Genomic DNA, 26932 nt, shown 5'->3' on the forward strand with positions numbered 1-26932 from the left:
CTCCACCTCTTCCAGGAAGCACTCCCTCCTCAGCCCAGCTGGAGGAGATCGTTGCATCCTTCCTGCCGTTCTCACTCCTAGCTTTGTGTCTCACCAGGGGTGCCTGGTGGTGCAGCCATGAGCAGAGCTCCTGTTCCCACAAGCCGGGCCAAGCTCCCAAGGCCAGGGCTACCACAGCTCTCTTGCTGCTGGCCAAGTTGGTCAACCCAAGGGCGAAGGTACCGGTGCCTTGATCCAACCCCCAGCTGGTTCGGTGGCAGAGGAGGGCAAGGGGCACAGCACAAACACAGTCCTAGGACCTTGGATTCCTCTCTGCGAAAGGGGATGGTGCTGAGGCCACAGGAGCAGCTGCCCAGAGCCTTTTTGAAGGGGTTGAGCTCTGGGCTTGGTCTGGGTCCTGGGTCTGGGAAGGACTTGGGGAGGTACAGGTCATGTCACTGCAGGTAAGCCTCCAGCAAAGTGGCAGCCTTGGGGCCCGACCCTGGGTAGGAGGGCAGGCCAGTGGTGACAAGGGAGGCCCCAGCCAGGCGAAGCAGCAGGCAGGGGCAGTGCAGGGACCCAGCAGGTGAAGGCCCTGGGAGTCTGCTGGCAGTGCCACAGGAGTCTGCAGGGCCCTGGGCCAGAGTTTTCAGGGCATAGGTGACTAAGCCCAGCTGTGTCTTCAGCTCAAGGCCTAGGGGAAGTGGGGCTGGGCCCTGGTAAGCGGGATCCCTGGGCCCTTCCTGAGGCCTGGCCAGGCCGACCCCACCTGGAGGTGGCGGCTCAGGGCATTTGGCGCCTCCTTCCAAGTTCCCTGGCTTGGCAAGCGGCTGACCCTCAGGTGGACAGCAACTGGACCAGGCCCCTAAGTGGCACGACTGGGTGGGGGTGTCCCACAGAGCCCACCTTCCATCTCGCTCCAGGCTGGAGCTCAGGGTGAGTCGCAGGCTGCCGCCCTAGAGAAGAGAGCACCCTTCAGGGGCAGCCGAATGGAGATCCCTCAACAGGGAAAGCCGGAAATGACCCAGGACCGCCCCCAGGTGAGGGACAGACAACTGCACACGACAGAGCTCAAGAGAACCAACAGTGTCTCTGTATAGCAGGGAGGTGGCCAGATGAGGGGTCCAGGCTGGGCCAGCCTTGTCCACAGCCCATAGAAGGATTGACCAACCAGAAGGGTGCATCAGGGGTGCCTAGAGGGTCAGAAGGCCAGGCTGGGGCCCCGAGTCCCAAGGGAGGCCTGGGAAAGCCCCGGGGGAGGCCACTTGGCTGGGCCAAGCAGGTTGTGCCCAGCTGGCTCTAGAGCGCACAGAAGGGGCCTGTGTTGTGGCGCTTGGGTCTGCGCACACCCTGGATGACCACGCCAGGCACTGAGGGGAAGCGTGAGTTGTAGCAATCCTCCACGTGGTAGGCAGCTGGGCCAGGGGTTCGAGCTGCCGAAAGAGAAGGCTGAGAGTCCCACCCAGGTGGCAGCCCCCACTCGAACCTGGTTCCCAGTTCCCACCCCTGGCCCCTGAACCTTTGTCTTAACAACGCCCACCCATGCCCCAGCCCTAGCCCTCCTCTCTCCAGGCCTCCTTACAGGTGCTGAGCCAGGAGGTGAACGCCGGAGAGCGGCTCATCGAGAAGGCCGGAGAACGGGGCCTCTGCAGGCGGCTCCCAGGAAGGATGTTGTAGGTGTTGGGGCCAGGGCGTCTCTTGCCAGGTGCCTGCAAAGAGGCCTGAAGCAGGGACTGGGGCTGCACCCTGAGGCCTAGCCCCCTGGCCCCAGGCAGCCCTGGGCGGATGTGGCCCTCAGGTGTCTTGGAGGTGGAGTGGTGGCCTCTGAAGCTGAAGGCGGGGCCGGCGGGCGGGCTGAACAGCTGGTAGTGGGCTGGCGAGGGCCACTGCAGGGGGGCAGGAGACGGGGGCTGCATGGCAGGATGCTCCCCACAGATCCTCAGCCAGCTCTCCTTTGGCCCCGCTGGAACCCCCAGCCCCCTGCCTGCCTGGACTCCCCGCCCCCTTCCTGCCCAGCCCCCACCTTTTGCTCTTGGTCGAAGTCGGCTTTCTGCGTGAAGGGGTTTTCACTCTGGAACCACAAAGTCTGCCATGCCCTGCGGCCACCACCCTCTGTAGGTGGAGGGTGGAGAGAGAGAAGGCTGGGAGCCCCACCCGGGTGACAGCCCCCACTCGAACCTGGCTCCCAGTTCCCACCCCCGGCCTCTGAACCCTTGTCCTCACGACGCCCACCCATGCCCCAGCCCTAGCCCTCCTCTCTCCACGCCTCCTTACAGGCGCTGAGCCTGGTAGTGAACACCAGGAGGGTGGAGGGGCCCTCAGGCCGTGGGGGTTTCAGCACAGAGGCAGAGGCCCCCATTCCCAGGGTGGAGGACAGGCCCGGTGGTCGGGCCTCAGGGAGGGGACACGCACCTCGGCCCCGGTGCTTGCAGCCGATGCTGTAGCAAGGGTGTGGGGAGGACTCTCGTACGGACGGGCTGGGCACCTGGTACCTGGTGGGACTGGGGACTTCCAGGTCAGCTGTGATCGGGGGGCGTTGCTCCAGCACTGGCCACAGGAAGCAAGCTCTGGGCCTGGGCTCCTTCCAGCAGGCCCCTCCCGCAACCCCCAAAGACCAGCTTGGGGGTGGGGTGGCCAGGACCCTCACTCACACAGCTCCCTCAGGGTCTGGGTGTAGGTGGGCAGGGACTCCTGAGGGGTGCCCGTCTGTAACAGACCAGCTGGGACCTCCTTCATCTTTGGGGGCCGTGTCTCATCCCAGGCCAGCCCTGGCTCCAGGCCCAACAACAGCACAGATGCCTTGGGCCTGCAAGGGAGACCGGCAGCCACTGTCCCTCAGTCCCCACCACTCTGAGCCGCCTGCCCCACAGCCTATCCCCTCTACTGTCCCTCAGCCCCCTGGCTGCTCCCAGCCACCTGCCCAGCAACCTGCTCCCCCACTCTGTCCCTCAGCCCTGGCCGCTCCCAGCTGCCTGTCCCACAGCCTGTCCCCCACACTGTCCCTCAGTCCCCCAGCCACTCCCAGCCGCCTGCCCAGCAACCTGTCCCCCACTCTGTCCCTCAGCCCCCGAGCCGCCTGCCCCAAGGTCTGTCTCCCCAACTGTCCCTCAGCACCCCCCCGCCAGCTGCTCCCCAGGAGCCTGCCCCCACCCTCTGTCCATCACCCCCCAGGCTGCTCCCAGCCGGCCTGTCCCACAGCCCTCCCCCCACCGCTGTCCCTCAGCACTCTGGCCACTTCCAGCCGGCCTGCCCCTTCCAGCCCCACCACCCCCCTCAAGTTACTGGCTGGGCTCTGGTGGCGTCTGCCTCAGGTGGCCGTGGGTCCAGTGTTTGCCTCCATTGATGTAAAAATTTGCCAGGAATTTCACTGCCTTCTGGTCAAAATTCATCATCAGTCTCCTGGCTCTCTTCCCCGAGGGCACCACCAGGCTCTGTGACCTCACTGGTAGGCCCCTCTGTTGCTGGGGCTCCTGGGGAAGACGCATTGTCTGGCCCTGGAGGGGCTGCCCCGGGCCCCCACCCCGGGCGGGCCCCTCCCCCACTAACTAGATGATCACGGGGTCTGCCTGGGCCAGGACCCCCAGCCTGCCCAAGTGACTCCTGGCCCAGCCCTCTCCCTTTCCCCCTAATTTTCCCAGCCTCCTCCCCTCTCCTGCACCCTGGGGTCTCCTGGAAGTCTGGGGTCCACTCTAGCAGGTCCTCTGGGAGGACTGAGGCCTCAGCAGAGGGGGTGGAGGGAACAGGACCCATGGACATCCGCCAAGCCCTAGGAGATGCCCAGCTGTGGCTGGCCAGCCAGGACTCCCTGGGGGTAGGAGGGAGGGGTCCAGGAAGGATCCCTGGAGGAAGAGGAGGAGCCGCCACCCCACCTGGGTTCCCACTTAGGGGAAACGCAAAGCCACATCAGATGGGTCTGACACCAGAGGCAGGCCCGGCCCTGGAGCCGAGCCAGGACTGGAGTGTGAGGGCCTGCCTCTCACCTGGGGGCACAGAGACTAGAAGGTGTCACTGATGGCCAGGCTGCCTGACCTGCAAAGGAACAGCCAGCCTGCGTGAGCAAGATCCCGTGGGCACCAAGCCCCTCGCTGTGTGGCCTCTGGAGCTGACCGCCCGCCGGTCCCACCCCTGACCATGGCCCAGAATCCACCAGGGCAGGGCCTGTGAACAGGGCCAACTCAGGCCTCCTCTGCCCTCTCTGGATGCCTACCCTTCAGCACTGGGCCTGCCAGGCAGACAGATGGACACATGCTTGAGGAAGCACAGGTTTTATCTGGGCGAAGGGTTCACGCCCTGTGCTCCGGAGCCCCTGTCCAGGTCATGCTAGGTTCAGTGTTGACTGGCTGCCAGTGGAACGGAGTGTACTTTGCTCATGAAGCCCTTGTCATTGGACAGATAGGCCCCTCCAGGTCTTCCCTGTCCTGTAATAAATGTTGCTGCCGTGAATGGCGCTGCTAGACATCCATCCTCTCCTTCAGAAGGTGCGTGGTGGGAAATATTCTCGCGGTGTCCGGCTCTGCACCCACACCACCACAGCCGTCACCGAAGGAGGCTTTTGTTCAAATATTGGGAAGGTCGTTCCCCACACACCAAGCTGGGTGTCCTCTAATTCATTTCCTTCACCATCTACCTGAAGACAGTGTCAGATCCCACAGGGTGAGAGCTCCCTCCCAAGACCGCCTCCAGACACGGACGGGGAGGCAGGGCCTCCAGACACACACCAGTCACAAGCCTGGGCCTCTGGAACTTCTGACCAACTGGCTTCAAGTTGGGGTTCCTATGACACCCTCTTTGGGTTTAATTTGGCGTAGCCACTCATAGAACTCAGGGAAATGCTGACGTTTACTGGTTTGTTGTAAAGGATATTGATTGCAAAGAATACCAATGAGAGGCATGGGGATGGGCTGGTGCTTCCATGCTCTCACTGGTTGCCGCCCTCTGGGAACCTCCAGGCGTTCCGCTGTCCAGAAGCTGCCTGAGCCCCAGTCCTTTTGGGATTTTACGGAAGCTTCCTGATGTCAGCATTGCTGTCCCTGGGGCTTGGGTGGGACCTCTCCTGGGAGGGTCTTAAGACCCACAATTAGGCCGGGCGCGGTGGCTCAAGCCTGTAATCCCAGCACTTTGGGAGGCCGAGACAGGCGGATCACGAGGTCAGGAGATCGAGACCATCCTGGCTAACACGGTGAAACCCCGTCTCTACTAAAAATACAAAAAAACTAGCCGGGCGAGGTGGTGGGCGCCTGTAGTCCCAGCTACTCGGGAGGCTGAGGCAGGAGAATGGCGTAAACCCAGGAGGCGGAGCTTGCAGTGAGCTGAGATCCGGCCACTGCACTCCAGCCTGGGGGACAGAGCGAGACTCCGTCTCAAAAGAAAAAAAAAAAAAAGACCCACAATCAGAAAGGCAAGAATGTTAGCATCCTGCCTTGGGGCAGGTGTAAGGAGGGCAGGAGGAGGTCAAAGTCCCCCACCCACACCCCCCAGGCCTCGTACACCCAACATTCTAACAAAAGGCCCTACTGGCCGGGCGCGGTGGCTCAAGCCTGTAATCCCAGCACTTTGGGAGGCCGAGACGAGCGGATCACGAGGTCAGGAGATCGAGACCATCCTGGCTAACACGGTGAAACCCCGTCTCTACTAAAAAAATACAAAAAGCTAGCCGGGTGAGGTGGCGGGCGCCTGTGGTCCCAGCTACTCGGGAGGCTGAGGCAGGAGAATGGCGTAAACCCGGGAGGTGGAGCTTGCAGTGAGCTGAGATCCGGCCACTGCACTCCAGCCTGGGCGACAGAGCGAGACTCCGTCTAAAAAAAAAAAAAAAGGCCCTACCAAGGGCTATGGGAATTACCAGCCAGGAACGGTGGAGGAAAACCAGCGTCTACCAGAATGCCAGACAACTTCCTAGGAGTGGAAGCAATGGTCCAAGTTTGTAGTGTCTTGTATGAACTTGATCTGTATGTACCAAATTGCTTTCCAGAAGGTGCCACCCAAATTAGAGGCCCTTCTCACCGTGAGCCTGCCAGCAGTAAACCTCAGAAACTGCTCTCAACACACAATCAGCATGTATGTGATTATGGTTCGACTTGATGCCCGAACGCTTACGGACTGTGGTCTTTCTTCTTTTTTATTTTTATTTTTATTTTTTTTTTGAGATGGAGTCTTGCCGTGTCACCCAGGCTGGAGTGCAGTGGCGCAATCTCAGCTCACTGCGAGCTCCGCCTTCCAGGTTCATGCCATTCTTCTTCCTCAGCCTCCCGAGTAGCTGGGACTACAGGCGCCTGCCGCCACGCCTGGCTAATTTTTGTGTGTGTGTTTTTTTTTAGTAGAGACGGGGTTTCACCGTGTTAGCCAGGATGGTCTCGATCTCCTGACCTCGTGATCCGCCCGCCTCAGCCTCCCAAAGTGCTGGGATTACAGGCTTGAGCCACCACGCCCGGCCAGTCTTTTTTCTTAAAAAGTTCATATTGGCCGGGTGCGGTGGCTCATGCCTGTAATCCCAGCACTTTGGGAGGCCGAGGCGGGCGGATCACGAGGTCAGGAGATCGAGACCATCCTGGCTAACACGGTGAAACCCTGTCTCTACTAAAAATAAAAATAAAAAAATTCATATCATGTCTGCATTTTCCATGGAGGTGTTGTTTATATCTTTGTTTTGTGAGAGCTTTTTCTGGTGATACTGTCATGCACATCCGTGTGAAGAGACCACCAAACAGGCTTTGTGTGAGCAGTAAAGCTTTTTAATCACCTGGGTGCAGGCGGGCTGAGTCCGAAAAGAGAGTCAGGGAAGGGAGATAAGGGTTGGGCCGTTTTATAGGATTTGGGTAGGTAAAGGAAAACTACAGTCAAAGGGGGTTCTCTGGCGGGCAGGAGTGGGGGTCGCAGGGTGCTCAGTCAGGGAGCTCTTTGAGCCAGGATGAGCCAGGAAGGAAGGACCAGCCATTTTCACTTCTTTTGTGGTGGAATGTCATCAGTTATGGCCAGGCAGGGCATTTGCACTTCTTTTGTGATTCTTGAGTTACTTCAGGCCATCTGGGAGTATACGTGTAAGTCACAGGGGACACGATGGCTTGCTTGGCTTGGGCTCAGAGGCTTGACAGATACCACATTTGTTCATAACACTTGTTACAAACTTTTTTCCAGTTTTTCAGTTTGCCTTTTGGTTGTTTTTTTTGTTTGTTGAGAAGTGGTCTGGTTCTGTCGCCCAGGCTGGAGTGCAGTGGTTCGATCTCAGCTCACTGCAGCCTCAACCTCCCAGGCTCAGGTCATCCTCCCACCTCAGCCTCCCAAGTAGCTGGGATCACAGGCTCGTTCACCACGCCTGGCTAATTTTTCTTTCTTCTTTATAGAGGTGGGGTTTCCCCATGTGCCCAGCAGGCTTGAACTCCTAGGCTCAAGCAATCTGCCCACCTGATTCTGCCTCAGCCTCCCAAAGCACCACAATGATAGGCATGAGCCACAGCGCCCAGCCTGTCTTCTTTTTTTTTTTTTTTTTTTTTTTTGAGACTGAGTCTTGCTCTGTGGCCCGGGCTGGAGTGCAGTGGCGCGATCTCAGCTCACTGCAACCTCCACTTCCCAGGTTCACGCCATTCTCCTGCCTCAGCCTCCCGAGTAGCTGGGACTACAGGCGCCTGCCACAGCACCTGGCTAATGTTTGTATTTTTAGTAGAGACGGGGTTTGACCATGTCAGTCAGGCTGGTCTCAAACTCCTGACCTCGTGATCTGCCCGCCTCAGCCTCCCAAACTGCTGGGATTACTGGCGTGAGCCATGGCACCCGGCTGCCTTCCTTCATTTTTATAGTTAGGAAGTCCTTCCTGTACAAAAAAAAGAACAAAATTCAGGATTTGCTTAAAATGTAAACATAACGCCCCGCCCCACATGAAGGACTGGAGGGAGAGTTCGCACAGCCCCGTGGGCCGGGAAGCCCCTGACTCCAACTGTGGCTCTGCAGCTGCAAGTCCTCCTGTCAGAGGAAGGGGCCTGGGGACTCCCTTAGCCTGACCCTGAGACTGAGGCTGGTGGCCTCCTGGGGGCAGCAAGAGCCCAGGCCCTTTCTGGGGGGGGGCAGTCCTGTTTTCTGAGCTCTGAAGTTAATGGGACTTCCTCCCAGGCCCCCTGTCTTACCGCGACTCCTCCCCGGCCTGGCACCTGTCTGGGCCTCAGTGTCTCACCTGTGCAGTGTGGGCCCCCACAGGGTTAGCGAGGTGTCCTGGCCCAGGAGGTGCCCACAATGCCGGTCCCTCACAATGGTTGCCCGGTGACGGGATTGCCCTCAGGGAAGGGAGCTGGGTGCTGGGAGGGACTGGAGCCAGCAAGGCCAGAGTGAAAGCAAAATGACAACTACTCAGAAACACGATCTCTTCACGCCAGAGCCTCACTATATCCCTGGGTGAGAGCCGGGAGGGAGCTCTGGAGGTGGCTGGGGCCGGGGCTACAGGAGGGGGAGAATGGCTGGGGCCTGAGGCATGAAGGCCAGCTGTGAGGGGCCCAGAGCTGGACCCCAGGAAGCTGAGGGCCACACCATGGGGCACTACAGTCTGTGGGCTGGGGAGCCCTGGGACAGGGGAAGCTCAGGGATGGGGCTGCCAGGGGCCCAGGCCTTACCCTCCCCGCTGGTGCACAACTGCGAACGCCACACCAGGTGGCCAGCACACCCGTCCAGCAGAAACTGGGGCAGCCAAGCAGCCGGCAGAGGCCGGCTAGTAAGTGCCCGACGCCCATTCCGGAGAGGACTCCACACTTCATTTTATTTATTTTTTTTTTTTGAGACAGAGTTTCGCTCTTGTTGCCCAGGCTGGAATGCAATGCTGCAATCTTGGCTCACCCCAACCTCTGCCTCCCGGGTTCAAGCGATTCTCCTGTCTCAGCTTCCCGAGAAGCTGGGATTACAGGCACCTGCCACCACGGACCCAGCTAATTTTGTATTTTTAGTAGGGACAGGGTTTCTTTATGTTGATCAGGCTGATCTTGAACTCCTGACCTCAAGTAATCTGCCCACCTCGGCCTCCCAAAGTGCTGGGATGACAGGCTTGAGCCACTGCGCCGGGCCAGGACTCCAAACTTTAAAGACGAGATGAGCAAACGCCAGGCTGCCTCACTAGATATCCCCCCAAACAAAAAATAAAAATAACCCCTGAACGGAACGTGTGTGTGCACACCTACATACACACACGCTACATGCAAAGGGGAAAGGCTGGGAAGAAACCACACTTGCCTCTGAACAGCTACGTCTGGGGAAGGGGCAGGTGAAGCCGAGGCTCAGCATTGCTCGGCTTTATTTATTTATTTATTTATTTATTTATTTTATTTATTTTTTTGAGACGGAGTCTGGCTCTGTCGCCCAGGCTGGAGTGCAGTGGCCGGATCTCAGCTCACTGGAAACTCCGCCTCCCAGGTTTATGCCATTCTCCTGCCTCAGCCTCCCGAGTAGCTGGGACTACAGGCGCCCGCCACCTCGCCCGGCTAGTTTTGTATTTTTTAGTAGAGACGGGGTTTCACCGTGTTAGCCAGGATGGTCTCGATCTCCTGACCTCGTGATCCGCCCATATCGGCCTCCCAAAGTGCTGGGATTACAGGCTTGAGCCACTGCGCCCGGCTATTTATTTATTTATTGAGACGGAGTCTCACTCTGTTGCCCAGGCTGGAGTGCAGTAGTGCCATCTGGGCTCACTGCAAGCTCTGCCTCCTGGGTTCACGCCATTCTCCTGCCTCAGCCTCCCGAGCAGCTGGGACTACAGGCGCCCACCACCATGCCTGGCTAATTTTTTGTATTTTTAGTAGAGATGGGGTTTCACCGTGTTAGCCAGGATGGTCTCGATCTCCTGACCTCATGATCTACCTGCCTCGGCCTCCCAAACTGCTGGGATTATAGGTGTGAGCCACCATGCCTGGCCAGTTGCTTGGCTTTTAAACTCACAAGGCTGCACTAATTTTGGCCATTTTTATTTTTATTTATTTATTTTGAAACAAAGTCTCATCATTGACCAGGCTGGAATGCAGTGGCACGATCTCGGCTCACTGCAACCTCCACCTCCTGGGTTCAAACGATTCTCCTGTCTCAGCCTCCTGAGTAGCTGGGATTATAGGCAGCCACCACCACGCCCGGCTAATTTTTTTTTTTTTTTTTTTTTTTTTTTTTTGAGATGGAGTTTTGCTCTGTCGCCCAGGCTGGAGTGCCGTGGTCGAATCTCAGCTCACTGCAACCTCCGCCTCCCGGGTTCAAGCAGTTCTCCTGCCTCAGCCTCCCGAGCAGCTGGAACTACAGGCGCCCACCACCACACTCTAGTAATTTTGGTATTTTTAGTAGAGACAGAGTTTCATGGTGTTAGCCAGGATTGTCTAGATCTCCTGACCTCATGATCCCCCGGTCTCAGCCTCCCAGAGTGTTGGGATTACAGGCGTGAGCCACCATGCCCGGCCCTTTGGCAATTTTTAAAAGGAAGGTAGTTCTTACTTCTTGAATGATCACATAGACCCTGAGGCGCTGAACCACCTGTGACCACCTGCACCACCCCATGCCACACGAGGCCAAATGAGGGTCCCGAAAAGCCCAGCTCTCCACCTGCCTCCCAGTCCTGGTCCTGTGCAGGAGGCTGCTGGCCTCTTGGAGTGGCACAGGTCCAGGCCAAGCCCACCCAACACCCTCCTGGTGGGCCCAGTGTGTGTTCAAGGGGCGGTCCCTCACCTACACCCTGGCCCACACGTCCTGTGCCTGTATTTGCCTTGCCAGGGCAGAGCACCCTGGAGTGGCTGGAATGAGGGGTAGGAGGGGGTTGGAGGGGCTGGTACAAGGCAGGCGGCCATCTGCTGTGGTGCTGACGTGTTCCCAGCACGGGGTGTGTGCCACCCGTTCAGGCTACAAGAGCCCCAAAAGGCAAGTGCCACTGCAGCCCCATTTACAGGTGAGCAGAGGGCAGGCGACCTGCCGCGGGCCAAGCTGCTGCTGAAGTGGCTGGCAGGCTGGGTCCACATCTGACTTGAAGGGGCCCTGCCCAGTGCTGGGGCTGCCCTTGAGACCTGCCCTGCCTCCTTCTCTTCCCTCCACAGCTATGCCGGCTTCTTTCCACAGCTGCGCTACCAGGTGGGGAACACCTATGGGCGTACCACGGGGCAGCTCCTCACAGACCCCAGTGTACAGAAGAGCCCCTGCTCTGTGCTGTCCCCCATGTCCAAGCCCAAGTTCATGGAGGACTTCAGCCAGTCCAAACCCCCGAGGGTTCCCTGCCAAGACCTGATGGAGCCCTACATTCCCCACTACACCAGTGAGCCGCCAGTCCCCGACCCTGCACCCTCCTGCGCCCGCCTGCCTGTCCTGGCACTCACAGGCTGCCCTGTTGGTACAGGTCTGAAGCCCTATAAGAACTTTGAGATCCTTGGCCAGCTCCCACCCTTGGAGGTGGACGCCCAGGAGCCGCCAGGGGGAGAGAACATAGCCAGACAGATTCTGCTACCTGCAGGCTTCATGCCCTACCCCCCGCACCCTCCGTGCCCACCAGGCAGGAAGGGGGACTCCAGAGACTTGGGACACCCAGCATACTGCGAAGATGCCTGGAAGAGCACCACTCCTGTCTGCGAGGCCCCCAGGCAGCACCAGGTAGCCGGGGGATGCACCAGTGCCAAGCCCATTCCACTCAGCCCCAGGTGGGAGCTGCACCTTGACCTCCGCCCCCTCCCCGCTCCAGCTGTACCACTGCCGGAGGGATGAGTACCCACCCCCCGCCCGCCAGCAGGAGACACTAGATGTGGGCAGGTTCCAGCGGCTGCCGCAGCTGGACCACCCCAACCTGATCCAACGCAAGGCCATCTCAGGTGGGTGCGGGCCTGGGTTGGGCTGGACGAGGACAACCCTCCCCACAAGGTTCTTGCAGTGTGAGAGCCCCTGAGGAGACTGCCACGGGGACCACTTTTCCTGCTCCAGAACGGGCTAGCGGGCTGGGGGGACCTTCTCTGCCTCCCAGCTGCTTCCAGGAGCCCAGCTTTTCCCAAGACGAGGCAGTACCCTGCCTGCCTGTTCCCATTTGGCCACATCAGGCAGTCACCAATGTTCAGGGAAGGAACGGGAGCCTTGCCTGGCTTCCCTGACACGTCTGGGGGCAGGTGGATGTGTCCAGGGGAGGACCAAGGGGGCCTGGGGTAGCCCGCACATCTGCCCACCCCCAGGCTATGCTGGCTTCATTCCCCGGTTCGCCTGGGTAATGGGGGTGAATTACCGAGACGGCGTCACACAAGCCATGGACGAGTTCGACAAGAGCCAGGTAAGAGAACGCCATCCAGGGCCTGCTCCCAGCTCACACACACACTTCCTCTCCTGCCTGGCAGCTTCCCTGGAGAGTGCCTTGAAGGCCAGGTTCCCTGAGAAGCCTGAGGGGGGTCTGCCTGGCTCTCTCCTGTCCCGGGAGGTGCCACCCCAACCCCTCTCTCCTGAGTCTTGCTTGGATCCCTGCACTCAAGTTTCGGAGTCGGGGGTTGGGGGATGCAGAAGGCTGGGAGCATGAGCAGCTTCCCCCACGGAGAGTGCCGGCCCTCCAGCCAGACCCCCACTGGGAGAGTTTACTATCTGGTTGCCTGCTGGGGAGGCAGCTTGTCAGCACCTGCCTATCTCCCCAGTTTCTATTTAGAAACCCCCACTGTGACCTGGGTGAGAAGCTGCCCGGAACACACTGGCCCAGCAACCACATCTACAGCAGCCAAGGCCTGATCCCCTTCTACATGGGGTTCATCCCCTGTGAGTACAGGGTGGGAAGGGTCACACCGACACACCCTGGCCAACATGGGGAAGGGCAGCTGTACCTGCCCACCCTTCGTTGCTGGTTCAGGACCACCTTTCTGACCACTGTTACCAAGCAGGGTCCCACCTTGGTTGGGGTAGGATTGTCTGCCATCCTCCCTACCCCTTTCGGAAGGGGGCTAAAGTCCCAGACACAGGCCAATGGGCCCCGAGGTTGGGTATCCAGAACAGGACAGGCCTGCCTTCAAGAAGCAGGTTCCCCACCAAGCAGATCCCCATGGCAGCCCCATGCTTCTCTGAAGCCTGGACACTCTCTGAAGCCTGGGTGTCCAGCCCATGCTGGTCCCTGGGCACATAAGCCCAGCTCAGCTGCAGTCTGGCTCCCCGCAGCCATGCAGGACAACTACGCACTGACGTTCGGCAACAGCACCCGGAGGGCCTACTGGAAGGAATGGGCGAGGCGAAACCGCACACTATGAAAATGCTTTAATGGTGGTGTCTGTACAGCATGGGATGAGGACAGGGAAAACAGCAAGTGCACACACAGCGGGACAGGCCACAGGACAGGCTGGGAGTGAATAAAGAGTTCGCACTGCTTCCCTGCTTTCCCCGGTGACTGAAGGCTCTAGGCCACCTCCTCCTCAGCCTCCTCCTCGAACTCGCCCTCCTCCTCGGCCGTGGCGTCCTGGTACTGCTGGTACTCGGACACCAGGTCGTTCATGTTGCTCTCGGCCTCGGTGAACTCCATCTCGTCCATGCCCTCGCCCGTGTACCAGTGCAGGAAGGCCTTGCGCCGGAACATGGCCGTGAACTGCTCGGAGATGCGCTTGAACAGCTCCTGGATGGCCGTGCTGTTGCCGATGAAGGTGGCGGACATTTTTAGCCCCCGGGGCGGGATGTCACAGACAGCTGTTTTCACATTGTTGGGGATCCACTCAACAAAATAGCTGCTGTTTTTGTTTTGGACATTAAGCATTTGCTCGTCCACCTCCTTCATGGACATGCGGCCCCTAAACACGGCAGCAACCGTCAGGTAGCGGCCATGGCGGGGGTCACAAGCAGCCATCATGTTCTTAGCATCAAACATCTGCTGGGTGAGCTCAGGCACGGTCAGGGCCCGGTACTGCTGGCTGCCCCGGCTGGTCAGCGGGGCAAAGCCGGGCATGAAGAAGTGCAGGCGGGGGAATGGGACCATGTTCACAGCCAGCTTCCGCAGGTCAGCATTGAGCTGGCCCGGGAAGCGCAGGCAGGTGGTGACCCCACTCATGGTAGCAGACACCAGGTGGTTCAGGTCACCATAGGTGGGCGTGGTCAGCTTTAGGGTTCTGAAGCAAATGTCGTAGAGAGCTTCGTTATCAATGCAGTAGGTCTCGTCTGTGTTTTCTACGAGCTGGTGAACTGAGAGGGTGGCGTTGTAGGGCTCCACCACTGTGTCTGACACCTTGGGCGAAGGCACCACACTGAACGTGTTCATGATCCTGTCTGGGTACTCCTCCCGGATCTTGCTGATAAGGAGGGTACCCATCCCAGACCCCGTCCCCCCACCCAGGGAGTGGGTCAGCTGGAAACCCTGCAGGCAGTCACAGCTCTCAGCCTCCTTCCTCACAACATCCAGCACCGAGTCCACCAGCTCCGCGCCTTCTGTGTAGTGCCCCTTGGCCCAGTTGTTCCCAGCACCACTCTGACCTGTGAGAAAACATAATCATTTATCAGCCAGGTAGACAGCACTACTGGTCACCACCACCATGCGAAAAGGGCCTGGTGACATGGTGTGAGCTGACCCCAGAATTCACCCTGCAGATAGAGCAAACAGACCTCTCAAAGTGAAAAGACGGCAGCCTGCCCTGCTACAGATTAAGTCAAGGGCCAAATTTGAGAGCTTAATAAACTCCTCCCCGGGGAGCGGGGGGCCACTGCCAATTCCCAAAGACAGAGCAGCAACCATTGCCCCCAGCTCAGCTCCCTGCGGGGAGATTACATGTGCGGCAGCTCGCGCCTCGGCAGACAGCTGGAACTTGCTCTCAAAGCCGATTTAGGAGAGGGGATTGAGTGGCTCACAGGAGAGCGTCCACGGGCCCGGGCTGCGCAGTTCCCACGGAGGTGCCCTTGGAGCAGCCCCTTGACCTTTGAGCCGCCGCCCAGCCCCCAGTCGCAGCTCACCGAAGACGAAGTTGTCCGGCCGGAAGATCTGCCCGAAAGGCCCCGAGCGCACGGAGTCCATGGTGCCGGGCTCCAGATCCACGAGCACGGCGCGGGGCACGTACTTGCCGCCTGCGGGGACGGGAGGGCGTCAGCCAGGGCAGGGGCCGCGGGGACCCCGGAGGGCGGTCGGGGAAGGGGCCGGGGCCTCACCGGTGGCCTCGTTGTAGTACACGTTGATGCGCTCCAGCTGCAGGTCGCTGTCCCCGTGGTAGGTGCCCGTGGGGTCGATGCCGTGCTCATCGCTGATCACCTCCCAGAACTACAAGGGGCGCGGGCGGGCCCGGGCGGGTCGGGGCTGAGTCACCGCGGCCGGTGCGCAGGGAGGCAGCCCCGCCCCGGACGGGTGCGGCAGCCCGGCCCTCCCCGCCCCTCCCCCGCCCCGCGCGCCTTGGCCCCCGGGTTCCTGGGGGCTTCGGTCGCCAGGCTCGGCCCAGTCCCCGCGGAGGGAGCCCGGCGGCCGCAATGCGGCGACGCCGCCCGGCCGCTGCTGCCGCCATCTTCCCCGGCTGCCCGCCTGCCCCGCCCGGCAGGCCCGCGCCGGCCCCAGCGCTCCGGCAACTTACCTTGGCGCCGATTTGGTTGCCGCACTGCCCGGCCTGCAGGTGCACGATTTCCCTCATGATGGCGGCGGCGGCTGGGACGCGAGCGGAAATAGAGAAACAGAAGCGAAGGAGCGGGCGCGCAAAGTGCTACAACCGACGCTCCGCTAACGTTTATATATCCTCCGCGCCCGCCTCCGCCAGCCTCGGATTGGGCTGCCAGAACGAGGCCGGCAAGCTCCCTCGTTTGATTGGTCTCGCCCTCGTTAATCGAGCCGCCTAAGGTCCGCCTTTTTAAGCCAGTTTGATCTTTATTGGTCAGCCGCAGCCTCCTATCTCCCTATCACAATCCACCCCCGGCGCTGCAGTGCTCCGTCCATTGGGTGTTTCAAATGATTGATTTGCCCTCTCATTGGCTGGCTGCCGGGAGCACGCCGCCAGGCTGGCGCTATTGGCTGCGCTGGGTCAGCGTCCTGGTAACCGCCGCAGTGCCGCGGGAGGCGCGCGAACGGGGTGGGGCGCAGGCGCGGGCTTCCGGTCGGGCGGCGGGCAGCTGCGCGCCGGGCGCCGGGGGAGGCCGGGCCCGACGGGCCTCAGGCAAGCACAGTCCTGGCTCTGAGCCGGGGAGGTCCTTTCGGGAGCTGGGAAGGGCAGGCCCGGCGGCGGCCCCGTGTCCAGAGTCGCGCCCTCGCCGACCCTGCGCCGGGACACGGCAGCTGTGCGCTGGGCCGGTTCTGGAGCGGGATCCGCACGGAACGAGCCCGGGGCCTCCAGGCCGAGGAGGCTGCGATGCCTTAAAAGTAGAAAGATACACGGGCTCGGGGGCTGCGGCGGTGGAGGGGAGCGCACCACAGAGTCGCAGAGGCCGCGGAGTTTCCTGCTCCGGGGTCCTGCACGCCCACTGCCCTCGCGGTCGGGTGAGGGGAGCACGTGGGGGACGTCGCGCCCCGAGGGCCTGGGCGGAGGGCAGGGGAGGGGAGCGGAGGGGCGAGGCCTCCCCCGCAGCCGCGCGCCCTGCCCTGTTGTGGAGACGGCGCTGGCCGTGCGCCGGTCGCCTTGGTACCTCGGCCCCAGGAGTGCGCGAGCTCCTTGGAGACCAGGACAGCGCCCAGACCTCCCCCGGCGGGTGGGCCCAGACCTCTGGGCTCCAGGGCGGGTATTCCAACCACGGGTCAACGCGCTGGGGCTGAGACATACTTCTATTAGTGCTTTTCCTAATTTATGACTTGATTTCTACTTGGGTGGAAAAAGAAACTTCTAAACAAAATGAATTACATGTGGTTGCGCCTTTAATCAGTCTGTTTAAAAACAAACGCGATGTATTTTTGGAGCATTTTTATTTTACTTATTATTTTGAGACAGTCTTGCACTGTCTCCCAGGCTGGAGTGCAGTGGCGCGATCTCGGCCCCCCCCAGATTCAAGCGATTCTCCTGCCTCAGCCTCCTCGGTAGCTGGGACTGCAGGCACCCGCCACCACGACAGTTTGTTTTTTTGGTAGAAATGGGATTTCACCATGTTGGCCAAGCTGGTCTCAAACTCCTGACCTCAAGTGATCCGCCCGCCTCAGCCTCCCAAATTGCTGGGATTACTGGAATGAGCCACCGTGCCTTCTGTATTTTTGTAGCTTTATTCTTTTTTTTTTTTTTTTTTGAGATGGAGTTTTGCTCTTGTCGCCCAGGCTGGAGTGCAGTGGCCGGATCTTGGCTCACTGCAACCTCCGCCTCCTGGGTTCAAGCGATTCTCCTGCCTCAGCCTCCCAAGTAGCTGGGACTACAGGTGTGCACCACCATGCCTGGCTAATTTTTTTTTTTTTTTTTTTTTTTTTTTTTGAGACAGTCTCGCTCTGTCGCTCAGGCTGGAATGCAGTGGCCTGATCTCGGCTCACTGCAACCTCCATCTCCTGGGTTCAAGTGTTTCTCCTGCCTCAGCCTCCCGAGTAGCTATGATTACAGGCGCCCGCCACCACGCCCAGCTAATTTCTGTATTTTTAGTAGAGATGAGGTTTCACCATCTTGGCCAGGCTCGTCTCGAACTAACCTTGTGATCCACCCGCCTCGGCCTCTCACAGTGCTGGGATTACAGGCGTGAGCCACTGCATCTGGCTGTATTTTTGTAGCATTTTAAATAAATTACATTATCAGGTCTGCCCTGAGAGTCTCCTGTGCTCTGGCCACTGGGCATCTGTCTCCCAATTGAAGGCTTTTGGAAACAATATCTGTTTATGTATTTTTCTGTTCCTGGAGGGACCGCACCTCAGTCTTCACCACATAGTATGTGATACCGGAAGTCAGGACACGCAGCACCAGAGCATGCACGGGAATCAGCATTGTCCTTCCGGGGTGAGGGCCTGCAGCTGTGCTCACCCCTCGGGGGTCTGTTGCCAGTTTGCCATCCTGTCCAGAAGGGTGGCCTTCCCCACAGATGAGTCCAGGAAGATGGGCCTGGCTTCCAGCGACCACTCTGACACAGGCCTTGACCCTCAGAGGGACTGGGTCCTGCAGTGGCCTGAGGGATGCACAGGTTGCTGCCAGCCATCCGAGGGTTCTTCTAGTGCCCAGGGCATCCTGGGGTCCTGCAGAGTAGTTCAGCTATCCAGGCAGTAGTCAGGGACATGTGGAAACCTCATAACATTGAGTTGTCACAAAGGGGAGGAAGGAGAAGCTCTGGTTTTTTTTCCCCAGTGAGCTGTGCAGAGCGCCCAACTGAGGCTGCTCTTTGAGGTGTGTGGCATTCCTGCACCTTGTCAGAGTCTCCCAACCCCTCTCTGGTAAAGGCTTCTGCTTCCTGTGACCAGTGCCCACAGGGTTGGGAGGTCAGTGTGCCACCCGTGTTTCACAGGTGTCACCTGCCCAGGTGAGAGCCCCAGAGCTCACCATGGCAGCAGCTGGCCCACTTTGCCCTGGCATTGCCCTGGTGAGGTGGACACTGGCTGGGGACAAGACAGCAGTAGACACCCTGAAGCTTGGGCCTAAGCCCAGCAAGGACAGCAGCTCCCCCTGTTGCACAAAACTGGTTGGGGGAGGATCTGCAGGTCCCTACCCTGAGCCAAGGTGCCCTGCTGCAGGATGGAGAAGCAGGATAGTATGGGGCAGGAGGATCAGCTCCTGGGGCCTGGGGTCCATGGCCAGGCAGGATACAGTCCAAGGAGGGCCAGAAGGGCAGGGAAGCGGGGCAGGCGTGGCTGTGGGAGTGCTGGGCGCCTGCCCTCCTCCTCCTGCAGCTGTTGGAGGATTTACAACGAAAGCTCTGTTTACTGGTGGCCATGGTCCCAGCGGGAGGGTGTGTTACCGCCAGGCAGGGGCAGCAGGCAGACAGTATTGGCGGCCTTAAAGGACCCGGCGTCCAGCCTTTGTGGGAGACCTCACCTGCCCTGGAAGGACAGGTGCATGGGATGCTTCCTCCCCCTCTCCACAAGGGCCTCACTGATTTCCCCCAAAGGGCAGGGGAACTCCCGGGCCCCTCAGTCTCCCCAGGGAGTTAGTCAAGCCTGTTCCCTACATGGGTGCCAGACGGTTCCATGAGGCGGATGTCAGATCCACAGGGGTGTCCAAGAATCACAGGGCTGTGGGAACCAAAGCTCCAGCTGCTGGGGGTCCTGTTCTCTCTGGAGTCCACCCTCCAGGCCCCGCGGCTCCCAGAGCAGGTGGTCACCTCCCTCCGTGGGTGAAATCAAGGCCCAGGAGGCCTAGGAGTTTGAGGGGTGGCTGGGGCAGAGGACCCAGGGAAGACTGGGGGCCAAGGGGACAGAGGGCCTGGGGGTCATGAGCGGGGGCTAAAGGAATCTGAGGGTGGAAAAGGACAGAGCCACAGAGGAGAAATGGCCGTGGGGCCCCCTCAGGCCTCATCTTCCTGAGCGGCTGCACCCCTATCCCCTAGTGGGGTCTGACCAGGCAATCCTGGGAGGCTCCGGGAAGAGATCAGGGCTGCAGGGCTGAATTTCTGGATGGGAGAACGTGACTGGCCACAGCAGCAGACTCAGAAATGAGCAAACTAGACCTGTCCCTGACGGGGCCGGCCTCTCACCCACCTGTCTCTGTGCCTGACTGAATGCTCCAGTTCCGGGGTAACCCAAAGCTTTCTTCCCTTGGCGGGAGTGGGGGTTGGGTTAGGGCTGTGGGCAGCTCTGGGCTAGAGGTGGCAGGAGCCCCTCCAACCCTGCCAACTTCCCAGGTGTCCAGTTACCCATTGACTGGCGGACAAGCCTTCCTGTGTGGAAACTCGACCACACAGTGGAGGGAGGGACCCTGGCCCCCAAGTCCTCCCCATGAGTGCTGTCCGCCCTCCTGGGCCCACCCCACGACAGGCCTTCCCGGGACAGGGTCTCATTCTCTGTGGCAGTGCCAGGCCTCAGTGCACCCCAGCCTGGTGGCGAGACCGGCCTCCTGGTGTGTTCTGGGAGCCGAGCACCTGTGGTGGCCCGGCCCTGTGGAGAAGCATCCTCGAGGGGCCCAGCCCAGGACTGGCTGAGAGACACAGAGGGCAGACGGACAGGGGGTGCCTCTGGGACCACCCAGCCCTCCAAGCCGTTGGGGTCCCTTCTCACACCCCATGCACCTGATGGGACTCCAAGCCGCACCCCAACAATGACCTCCGCCGAGACAGAGGGGCTCCGGGGTCCCCCACACCCCGCGCCACCAGCCCTGCTCCCTGCTGGCTGGGCTCTCCCCTGCACCCTCAGGAGGGGTCCCAGCTCCCACTGTGGGAAGTCCCCGCCCCCCAGGCCCACCATTCCTTGGGAGCTTCTGTCCCCAGCGGCCGCCCTGAGAAACACACCCGGGGATGGGCGGGCTCCTGTGCCTGAGCCCCAGACCCGGGAGTGTCCACCAGGAGGCAGCATCGGGCCGCTCCCCCACGTGCCCAGGAGGCCTCTGTCTAGGGGAGTGAGGACTGCCACCCCAGGTAACAGCGTGGTTTATTTGCACTGAAGGGGAAGCAGGTGACCGGAGGTCAGCTGCCACGGGGACCCCTCCCCCAAGGCCCTCCAGAGCCCTCCCAGCCGGGGAGGGTGGGGTGGTCTGCGCAGCAACTGCCCCTCACAACTGCTGGGAGGCCAAGACCTCAGGGTTCTCGTAGCAGTGGGCCTCTTTGGTGGTGGCCTTCGGGGGGCTGCAGACATTGCAGGGGCAGCAGTGGGTCACCAGGCGGTCCCAGGGCTCCAGAGAGTGAAGCCAGAGGGGGAGCCAGGCCCAGGAGCGCAGGCGGGCAGGCAACCAGGCCGTCCGGTGCCGCTGTAGCACAGTGACCAGGATGACGAGGAGCACCAGCCCCACCAGGGGACCCCCGACAGCGGCCAGCACCGTGCCCCCTGCCAGGGAGAGCCCGAAGGCCGCCAGGGGCAGCAGCAGGAATCCAAGCAGCAGGTAGACCCCAGCCACCCAGCGGTAACGGGCAGTCACCACCCCGAAGTGCCTGGCCAGCGGGATGGGCAACCGCAGTGCAGGCACCAGGTACCACAGCAGGATGCCGGCCAGGTTGAAGAAGAAGTGGATGAGGGCGACCTGGGGGTGAGGGGGCTGTCAGGGGCCTGGGCCCGATGAGGTGGGGTCACCAGGGGCCCAGGAATCCCGCCCTCCTCCACCCTACAGAAGGGGCCCTAAGTTCGAAATTCATCTCGCTCCACGGCTGAGATGGCTGTCTGTGGGGCGGACTGTGGCCAGATGTGTACACGCTCCCCAGCACACCTCCCGCACACTCCTGGGAGCTGCAGCCCAGCACCCCCAGGCGCCAACTGCATCACTGCTGCCCTCAAGGGGGACCCACCAGGGGAAGCACCCTCCGACTTGGCTCTGCCTGTGCCTCCTGCCAAGAGACCCCTTCTCCTCAGCCCCCAGTGTGCTGAGCCTGCACAGCCCATGCCCTGGGGGGAGGAGGCACAGGGCCACAGGAGGGGAGAACACACAGCCCCTCCAGGGGCTGCCAGACTTGAGGAGTCCACACACAGGTGCAGTCTGGAGGGCTTCCTGCAGGGGTTGGAGCAGGACCCTGCACTGGGAGGGTCTAAGTAGACAGAGACAGGGCAGAGGCAAGAACAAGGGTGGGTTCCGGGGGGCGCTGCGCTTGCCTCTTCCTGTCAGCGGCGGCGGAGCATAACCCGGGGTTTCGGGAACTGAACCTGTTGGGCCTCTGAGCAGCAGGCCACAGACGGGCTGTTTTAGAGGGAGAACCAGCTGGACTAACTGAGACTGGGGGTGGGGCACAGAGCTGGGGGCTCAGACTGGGGGAAGTGTCCTGGAGGCGGAATCACAGCCTGGGCAGTGGCAGGGCAGGGCCCAGCACCGGTGGGACTCAGCCTTTGCAGATGGGGCTTGGAGGGTCGTCCACATGGGGACCTGCTGGAGGTGAGTGGCTGCTCCTTGAGGGAGCAGGTGTTGGGGGAGAGCATTTGAGGGTGCTGGAATAGAGGGGCTTGGAGCCCCCTGAGACTCCGGGGGCAGGCCCCCAGGGGCACAGCAAAGAGCTGAGAAAATGTGGAAATGAGGAGGTCTCAAGGGAGGAGGCGCAGGGTGGGTATGAAATGTGCGCAGGACCCATGGGGTCCAAGGAGGCGGAGTAGCAGGGCTGAGGTTGGTGGCCAGGGAAGGGGTCCGGGAAGGTGGGGGCACATCCAGCCTGGGACCCCCGGGCTGGTGACACATGCCTGTCTGAGGAAGCCGGCCAGTTCTGGCAGCGGGACCGTGGCGGGCAGTACCTGTAGGGCGCTGAGCATCCTGTCTGCGGGGCTGGCCAGGGCGGCCAGTAGGGCCGTGGTGGTGGTGCCGATGTTGGAGCCCAGTAAGAGGGGGTACGCCCGGTCCAGACTGATCACCCCGACCCCTGGGGGAACTGGGGGTCACCACAGGGCCCCAGCCCGAGCCCCCGTTCCAGAGGCCCCTGTCCTGCCTGCTCACCCATGAGGGGCACGATGGCCGCCGTGAAGACGCTGCTGCTCTGCAATGCGAAGGTCAGGCCGGCGCCCGCGAGGAGGGCCAGGTAGCCCCCGAGCCAGCCCAGCGGGAAGGGGAAATCTGTTGGGGATGCCGGGTTAGCCCTGGCCGGCACCCGCAAGGAGGGCCAGGTAGCCCCCAAGCCAGCCCCAGTGGGAAAGGCAAGTCTGGGGGGGATGCCGGGTTAGCCCTGGCCGCCGTACCTCCTCCCATGCCCTCACCCGCATTGATGACTGTCCTCACGGCCCGGGCCACGCGGCCACGCAGCACAGAGTTGAGCAGCTTGACTATGAGGACCAGGCAGCCGCAGAGCACCAGCAGGGAGCCGGCCAGCAGGATGCAGCCCACGGCCAGGTCCGTGAGCTCTGTGCCCGCAAACAGGTGGCGGCCTGGGGGCAGGGCAGGGGCAGGTGAGGGGGAGCCTGGGGGGCGGGTCGAGGCGGGTGGGCCTCACAGGCAGCCTGTCCGCCAGGGCTGTGCTGTTCCTCTCCGTGCAGGGGCAGGTGAGGGGGAGTGTGGGGGGGGGTGGGGGGCGTGGGGGCTTGGGCTGGGCCGGGCCTCACAGGGCAGCCTGTCCACCGGGGCTGTGCTGTTCCTCTCCATGCAGAGGCCGAAGGCTCCACAGTTGCTGCTGTTCTCCCTGGTCTGGGGAGGGCAGGGAGGACTCAGTATGGGCTCAGTGGGCAGAAAGAGGTCAGAGGACTGAAGGCGAGGGTGGGTGGGGCGGGATGACTCAGCAGGTGGGAGGTTGGGGGTCAGTGAGGGCCTGGGGTTGGGTGCCTCACCGGCTGCCCCATGGTGCCGCACCATTGCTTAATGAGGCTGCGGTTGGTGGCGTTGTCTGTGGCACTGCTCATGATCACGTCGGAGTCCAGCTGGGGGCCAGAGGGGTCGTGAGAATGTGCTGGACCCTCCCTCAGGGCTCACCTGCGGCTCTGGTGCCCATGGGGTCCAGCCCAGCCCTGCCCACTGCTGCCCTCTCCTCCCCTGTCCCAGGACAGGGCCCAGACCCTCTGCTGACCCTCCATCAGGGCAGGACCACCTCCGCCTCCTCCCATCCGGCCTGTTCAGGCTTTCTGGGCAGGGGCGGCGGCCGTCCTCACCTGCACGATGACGTGTGTGAGCGTCTTCGTCAGCACCTTGAGGATGTCGGGTGCCTGTGCCCCGGGCGACAGGCTGGCAGCACCCAGGGCCAGCTCGCTCAGCCTCTCCAGCAGGGCCGTGGCGCTCTCCAGTGGCAGCAGGACCAGCACTGTGAGCCAGTTGAAGATCCCATGCACCGCCGAGCCACTGAAAGCCCTGTGGCCGCAGAGAGTAAGCGGGGTCAGGCGGTGGGCCTGGGCTGCGGCTGTCACTGCAGCCCCAGCCCAGCCCTTCCACCGGCAACTCACCTCTGAAATTCATCCCGGTCCCCTGACTGCGCCATTGAGACCAGGGTGCTGGTGATGGATGTGCCGACGTTGACACCCATGATGATGGGTACAGACGCCCGGACAGTCAGCACTGCTGGTGGAGGGGCTGAGTCAGCCTGCGGCCCACCCTGCCCCCGCCACCACCCGGGGAGGGAGGGTGCACGCACACTTAGCAGCCACCATGCTGACTACGATGGAGGAGGCTGTGCTGGAACTCTGCACCAGGGCTGTGACCAGCACGCCAATGACCAGTCCAGCCACAGGGTTGGACAGCACCACATTGTCCTTGAAGACGTCTCCGGCCACTTTGCCTACACCGGCAAGAGAGGTGCGCTGAGGCTGTGGAGGGCTGGCTGCCCGCCCCGCCCTGGGCACCTGCCCGGTCACTCACTGCCCAGCAGCTGGAAGGCGGAGCTGAGGACGTCCAGGGAGCAGATGAAGAAGTACAGGCTGCCGAGCAGCCCGCAGGCTTTGAAGACGCTGCCGGCCACGCGGCTCAGTCTGCCGGCCACACCGAGCTCTGAGGACACAGGGCAGGCTGTCCCTGGCTGGCCCTCCACCCTGACCGGTCTCCCTCCCAGACCCCTCATCCTCCGCCCCCTCTCTCCTCCGTCTCCAACAGGGCTGGGTCCCACTTCCTCCTCTTCCGTAACCCCCAGGGCAGGGCCTGGGTCCCTGCCTTTCCAGGCCCTTGGGACCCTCCCTCGAAGGAACAGGAGGGGAGGGACGGATAGGCAGAGGTGGCCAGTTTGCTCCAGCACAGAACAGACGCCGGGTTGAGGGGCATGTGTCTCCCCAGAGGGGGCCTGCATGGTGGGGTTGCCCACGCACAGCCTGTTTGGGCAGGCCCCACCCTGCTCTGTCTCCCCAGTCCCGTGGGGGACAGAGGCCTGCCAGCCTGCCACCCCCGGAACCTCCAGACCCACCTTTCCAGGGCTGGCTTGTGTCCTTCAGCTGAGAGAGGGCCCAGGGATCTGTGTCCCCCTCCTGCAAGACTGGAGCAGAACTGGAGGTCCCTGCAGAAGTGGAATTGAATGTGGCTGTTTCCAGGACTACCTCCCTCCAACTGGGGGCACAAGGGCACAGGCCGGAGGAGGGGCTGAGGCGTAAGAGGCCTGGAGTGCGGGACAGAAACGGAACGGGGAAGACGGGGCTCCAGCTGGGCTGGACCTGAGGGGAGGCGTCATGAGCCGTGTGGTTTCCCCGGGAGGCCCGCAGGAAACCTGGCCTGTCTCTGCTCAGTGCCTGGGGGGTGGGTGGTCAGACTGGTCAAGGCCTGGGTCATGGGGGCCGCTGGTACCTTCATTCCTCAGAGTCCTGTCCACTAGGTCAACTGCGTCCAGAGTGGGGTGGGGGACCTGGCTGCCCGGGAGGGAACTCGGCATGGATTTCGGGCAGGGACAGACCCAGGCCCAGGCCCGGATCTGCTGGGGGAGACGCACGTGTCAGAGACATTTCCCCATGCCCCAGCCCTGGCTTCACAGGCTGGATTCACGCCCCAGGTCCCCTGAACTGAGCCCTTGGCCACCCTCTCTCCCTCCCCACTGCAGGCCTCAGTGACCACCTCCCTTCCTCCATCCCCAGGGGGATGGCTACAATGACCTCAGGCAGTTGTCAGGGGAGCCCAGTCCAGTTTCAGGGGTAGACTCGAGGGGGCCCCGGCTCCCCGGTTCCCTTGCTGGTCCTGACTGTAAGGCCTGGCTAGTGCCGAGGGTGCAGGGTGCCAGGGCTCAGGCTGGAAGTGGCCGTGAGCTGGGGAACCTGAAGACCTCTCTTATCTGGTGTCATCGGGGACACTGGATGGTCCCGACTTAGACTTTGGCATTTGATACTAAACAGTAACGTCTCGGCTTGATAAGGGCCCCACACCCTGGTGATGGGGAGCAGGTGGGGTCCTCACACCACCTCAAGGCTCCTGGCCCCGAAGCTGCTGCCTCCTCAGCCTCCTGGGCCTGGTCACCCCACCCCTTGGGCCCCCCACCTGGACTCCTCCACCTAGTGCCCTGGGCTCAGGTCCAGGCGTCCTCTGCTTCAGCCTCCCTCCTGCTGCCCAAGCCTGGCGTCTCTTCCCGTTGGGTCCTGGAGGCTTAGGATGGGGCCCAAGCCCTGGGCCTGGAGGCCACCCAGCCTCAGCCTCACTGTCCCTGGGCCCCAGCCTGGCCCTAGGAGCTCCTACCTGTGTGGGTGGTGAGGGGCACCTGCAGGGAGGAGGCACGGGGTGGGAGCAGTTGCAGGTCAAAGATCCCCGGATCGTGCACATGATCTGCTGGGTACTGAGCCCATTAATGTTTACCCAACAGCCCAGGTCCCCATGGGGGTTCCCCCCGGCCCCAAGGGCCTTAGGCCTCGTCCCTGTCCTGTCCCTCTGTGACCAGGACCTCCAAACCCCAGCCCAACCCTCCCAGAGTGGGGCTTCTCCCAGGGGTGGGCTCCGAATTAGGCCAAGGGCACTGCAGGGCGGGGCACCTGCCCTTGGTACTGGGCATCTGCAGCAGGCATCCGTGTGACCCAAGAGACACACCACACCCAGCCAGGCAGGATGCTAGAGCATGGCTGGGGCCGCCCAGGGGTCGGGAGACGCCAGCCCCCCACTTCCATGCATCTCAGGGCTCCCCAGACCTTTTTTTTTTTTTTTTTTGAGATTCGCTCTTGTCGCCCAGGCTGGAGTGCAATGGCACGATCTCGGCTCACCGCAACCTCTGCCTCCCAGGTTCACGCAATTCTCCTGCCTCAGTCTGCCGAGTAGCTGGAATTACAGGCATGAGCCACCATGCCCGGCTAATTTTGTATTTTCAGTAGAGACGGAGTTTCTCCGTGTTGAGGCTGGTCTCGAACTCCTGACCTCAGGTGATCCGCCCGCCTCGGCCTCCCAAAGTGCTGGGATTACAGGCGTGAGCCACTGCGCATGGCCAGGGCTCCCCAGACCTTCTTAGGGTCATCCCCGCCACCGGCAGAGCAGGGGAAGGAAGCCCTTTGCACCAGGTGGTGGTGGAGGATGAGCTTTTTCATGTAGCCAGAGAGGGCACCCAGTCCGAAGTCAGAGGGTTCAGATCCGGGTTCAGGGTAGGGTTGGGCCCAGCAGGCTGTTAGCGGGCTCGGCCCTGGTATAGCTGGCAGCCTCCATCTGCAGAGGGAGGAGGACAGAGCCCCCCAAGCCAC

The 26932-nt window shown here is 61.6% G+C and overlaps 4 protein-coding genes and 1 long non-coding RNA gene across 9 annotated transcripts; 2 read left to right on the top strand and 3 right to left on the bottom strand.

The window, feature by feature from the left end:
• The first annotated feature begins 1036 nt into the window (after window positions 1–1036).
• LOC104669622 lies at window positions 1037–4439 on the top strand. Its single transcript, XR_749013.2, has 4 exons — window positions 1037–1361; window positions 1552–1652; window positions 2022–2137; window positions 3291–4439. It is a non-coding gene; the product is annotated as an uncharacterized LOC104669622 (long non-coding RNA).
• STPG3 (sperm-tail PG-rich repeat containing 3) lies at window positions 1051–3387 on the bottom strand. Of its 3 annotated transcripts, none has more exons than XM_010372651.1 (6): window positions 3262–3387; window positions 2631–2785; window positions 2392–2526; window positions 2003–2091; window positions 1562–1700; window positions 1055–1412 (listed from the first exon to the last, which is right to left on the bottom strand). In XM_010372651.1, the coding sequence occupies exons 1-6, from the start codon at window positions 3369–3371 to the stop codon at window positions 1279–1281; spliced, it is 762 nt and encodes a 253-aa protein (XP_010370953.1). In that variant the 5' UTR covers window positions 3372–3387; the 3' UTR covers window positions 1055–1278. The 3 variants fall into 3 exon arrangements, 2 of the variants coding, with proteins under 2 accessions (XP_010370953.1, XP_010370951.1); XM_010372649.1 differs by having other exon boundaries at window positions 1562–1865; XR_004053979.1 differs by lacking the exon at window positions 2392–2526 and having other exon boundaries at window positions 1051–1412; window positions 1562–1865; window positions 3262–3372.
• Window positions 4440–8253: 3814 nt separating the features above from the next.
• Window positions 8254–13293, top strand: FAM166A (family with sequence similarity 166 member A). Its single transcript, XM_010372653.2, has 7 exons — window positions 8254–8358; window positions 11016–11230; window positions 11312–11562; window positions 11651–11777; window positions 12129–12223; window positions 12576–12693; window positions 13087–13293. Exons 1-7 carry the CDS (start codon window positions 8303–8305, stop codon window positions 13173–13175), a joined length of 951 nt encoding a protein of 316 aa, XP_010370955.1. The 5' UTR covers window positions 8254–8302; the 3' UTR covers window positions 13176–13293.
• On the bottom strand, window positions 13168–15603 carry TUBB4B (tubulin beta 4B class IVb). The gene is made up of 4 exons (XM_030919619.1): window positions 15462–15603; window positions 15049–15157; window positions 14857–14967; window positions 13168–14382 (listed from the first exon to the last, which is right to left on the bottom strand). Exons 1-4 carry the CDS (start codon window positions 15516–15518, stop codon window positions 13322–13324), a joined length of 1338 nt encoding a protein of 445 aa, XP_030775479.1. The 5' UTR covers window positions 15519–15603; the 3' UTR covers window positions 13168–13321.
• Window positions 15604–20258: 4655 nt separating this feature from the next.
• Window positions 20259–26017, bottom strand: SLC34A3 (solute carrier family 34 member 3). 3 transcript variants are annotated; one of them, XM_030919621.1, is made up of 13 exons: window positions 25950–26017; window positions 25074–25197; window positions 24700–24789; window positions 24165–24293; window positions 23941–24084; window positions 23753–23864; window positions 23465–23660; window positions 23147–23236; window positions 22925–23006; window positions 22583–22750; window positions 22326–22442; window positions 22127–22251; window positions 20334–20936 (listed from the first exon to the last, which is right to left on the bottom strand). In XM_030919621.1, the coding sequence occupies exons 2-13, from the start codon at window positions 25156–25158 to the stop codon at window positions 20472–20474; spliced, it is 1803 nt and encodes a 600-aa protein (XP_030775481.1). In that variant the 5' UTR covers window positions 25159–25197; window positions 25950–26017; the 3' UTR covers window positions 20334–20471. The 3 variants fall into 3 exon arrangements, with proteins under 3 accessions (XP_030775482.1, XP_030775481.1, XP_030775480.1); XM_030919620.1 differs by lacking the exon at window positions 20334–20936 and adding an exon at window positions 20983–21584; XM_030919622.1 differs by lacking the exon at window positions 22127–22251 and having other exon boundaries at window positions 20259–20936.
• Between the last annotated feature and the right edge of the window lie 915 nt (window positions 26018–26932).

The sequence above is a fragment of the Rhinopithecus roxellana genome, chromosome 16 (assembly GCF_007565055.1).
Source record: "Rhinopithecus roxellana isolate Shanxi Qingling chromosome 16, ASM756505v1, whole genome shotgun sequence".
In the NCBI taxonomy this organism is placed as follows: Eukaryota; Metazoa; Chordata; class Mammalia; order Primates; family Cercopithecidae; genus Rhinopithecus; species Rhinopithecus roxellana.

Bases quoted from the DNA above. Each gene is read 5' to 3' on its own strand.
- FAM166A (XM_010372653.2), top strand. From the start codon at position 8,303: ATGACAACTACTCAGAAACACGATCTCTTCACGCCAGAGCCTCACTAT. The intron at 11,231-11,311 runs GTGAGCCGCCAG...CTGTTGGTACAG, and splicing joins CTACATTCCCCACTACACCA to GTCTGAAGCCCTATAAGAAC. The intron at 11,778-12,128 runs GTGGGTGCGGGC...GCCCACCCCCAG, and splicing joins CCAACGCAAGGCCATCTCAG to GCTATGCTGGCTTCATTCCC.
- SLC34A3 (XM_030919620.1), bottom strand. From the start codon at position 25,158: ATGCCGAGTTCCCTCCCGGGCAGCCAGGTCCCCCACCCCACTCTGGAC. The intron at 22,252-22,325 runs GTGAGCAGGCAG...CAGTTCCCCCAG, and splicing joins GGCCATCGTGCCCCTCATGG to GGGTCGGGGTGATCAGTCTG. The intron at 21,585-22,126 runs GTACTGCCCGCC...CCTCTAAAACAG, and splicing joins GGATGCTCAGCGCCCTACAG to CCCGTCTGTGGCCTGCTGCT.
- STPG3 (XM_010372649.1), bottom strand. From the start codon at position 3,371: ATGATGAATTTTGACCAGAAGGCAGTGAAATTCCTGGCAAATTTTTAC. The intron at 2,786-3,261 runs GTAACTTGAGGG...TCTCCCTTGCAG, and splicing joins ACGCCACCAGAGCCCAGCCA to GCCCAAGGCATCTGTGCTGT. The intron at 1,866-2,002 runs GTGGGGGCTGGG...GCCCCCCTGCAG, and splicing joins ACTTCGACCAAGAGCAAAAG to TGGCCCTCGCCAGCCCACTA.
- TUBB4B (XM_030919619.1), bottom strand. From the start codon at position 15,518: ATGAGGGAAATCGTGCACCTGCAGGCCGGGCAGTGCGGCAACCAAATC. The intron at 14,968-15,048 runs GTGAGGCCCCGG...CCGTCCCCGCAG, and splicing joins GTACTACAACGAGGCCACCG to GCGGCAAGTACGTGCCCCGC. The intron at 14,383-14,856 runs GTGAGCTGCGAC...GTTTTCTCACAG, and splicing joins GCCGGACAACTTCGTCTTCG to GTCAGAGTGGTGCTGGGAAC.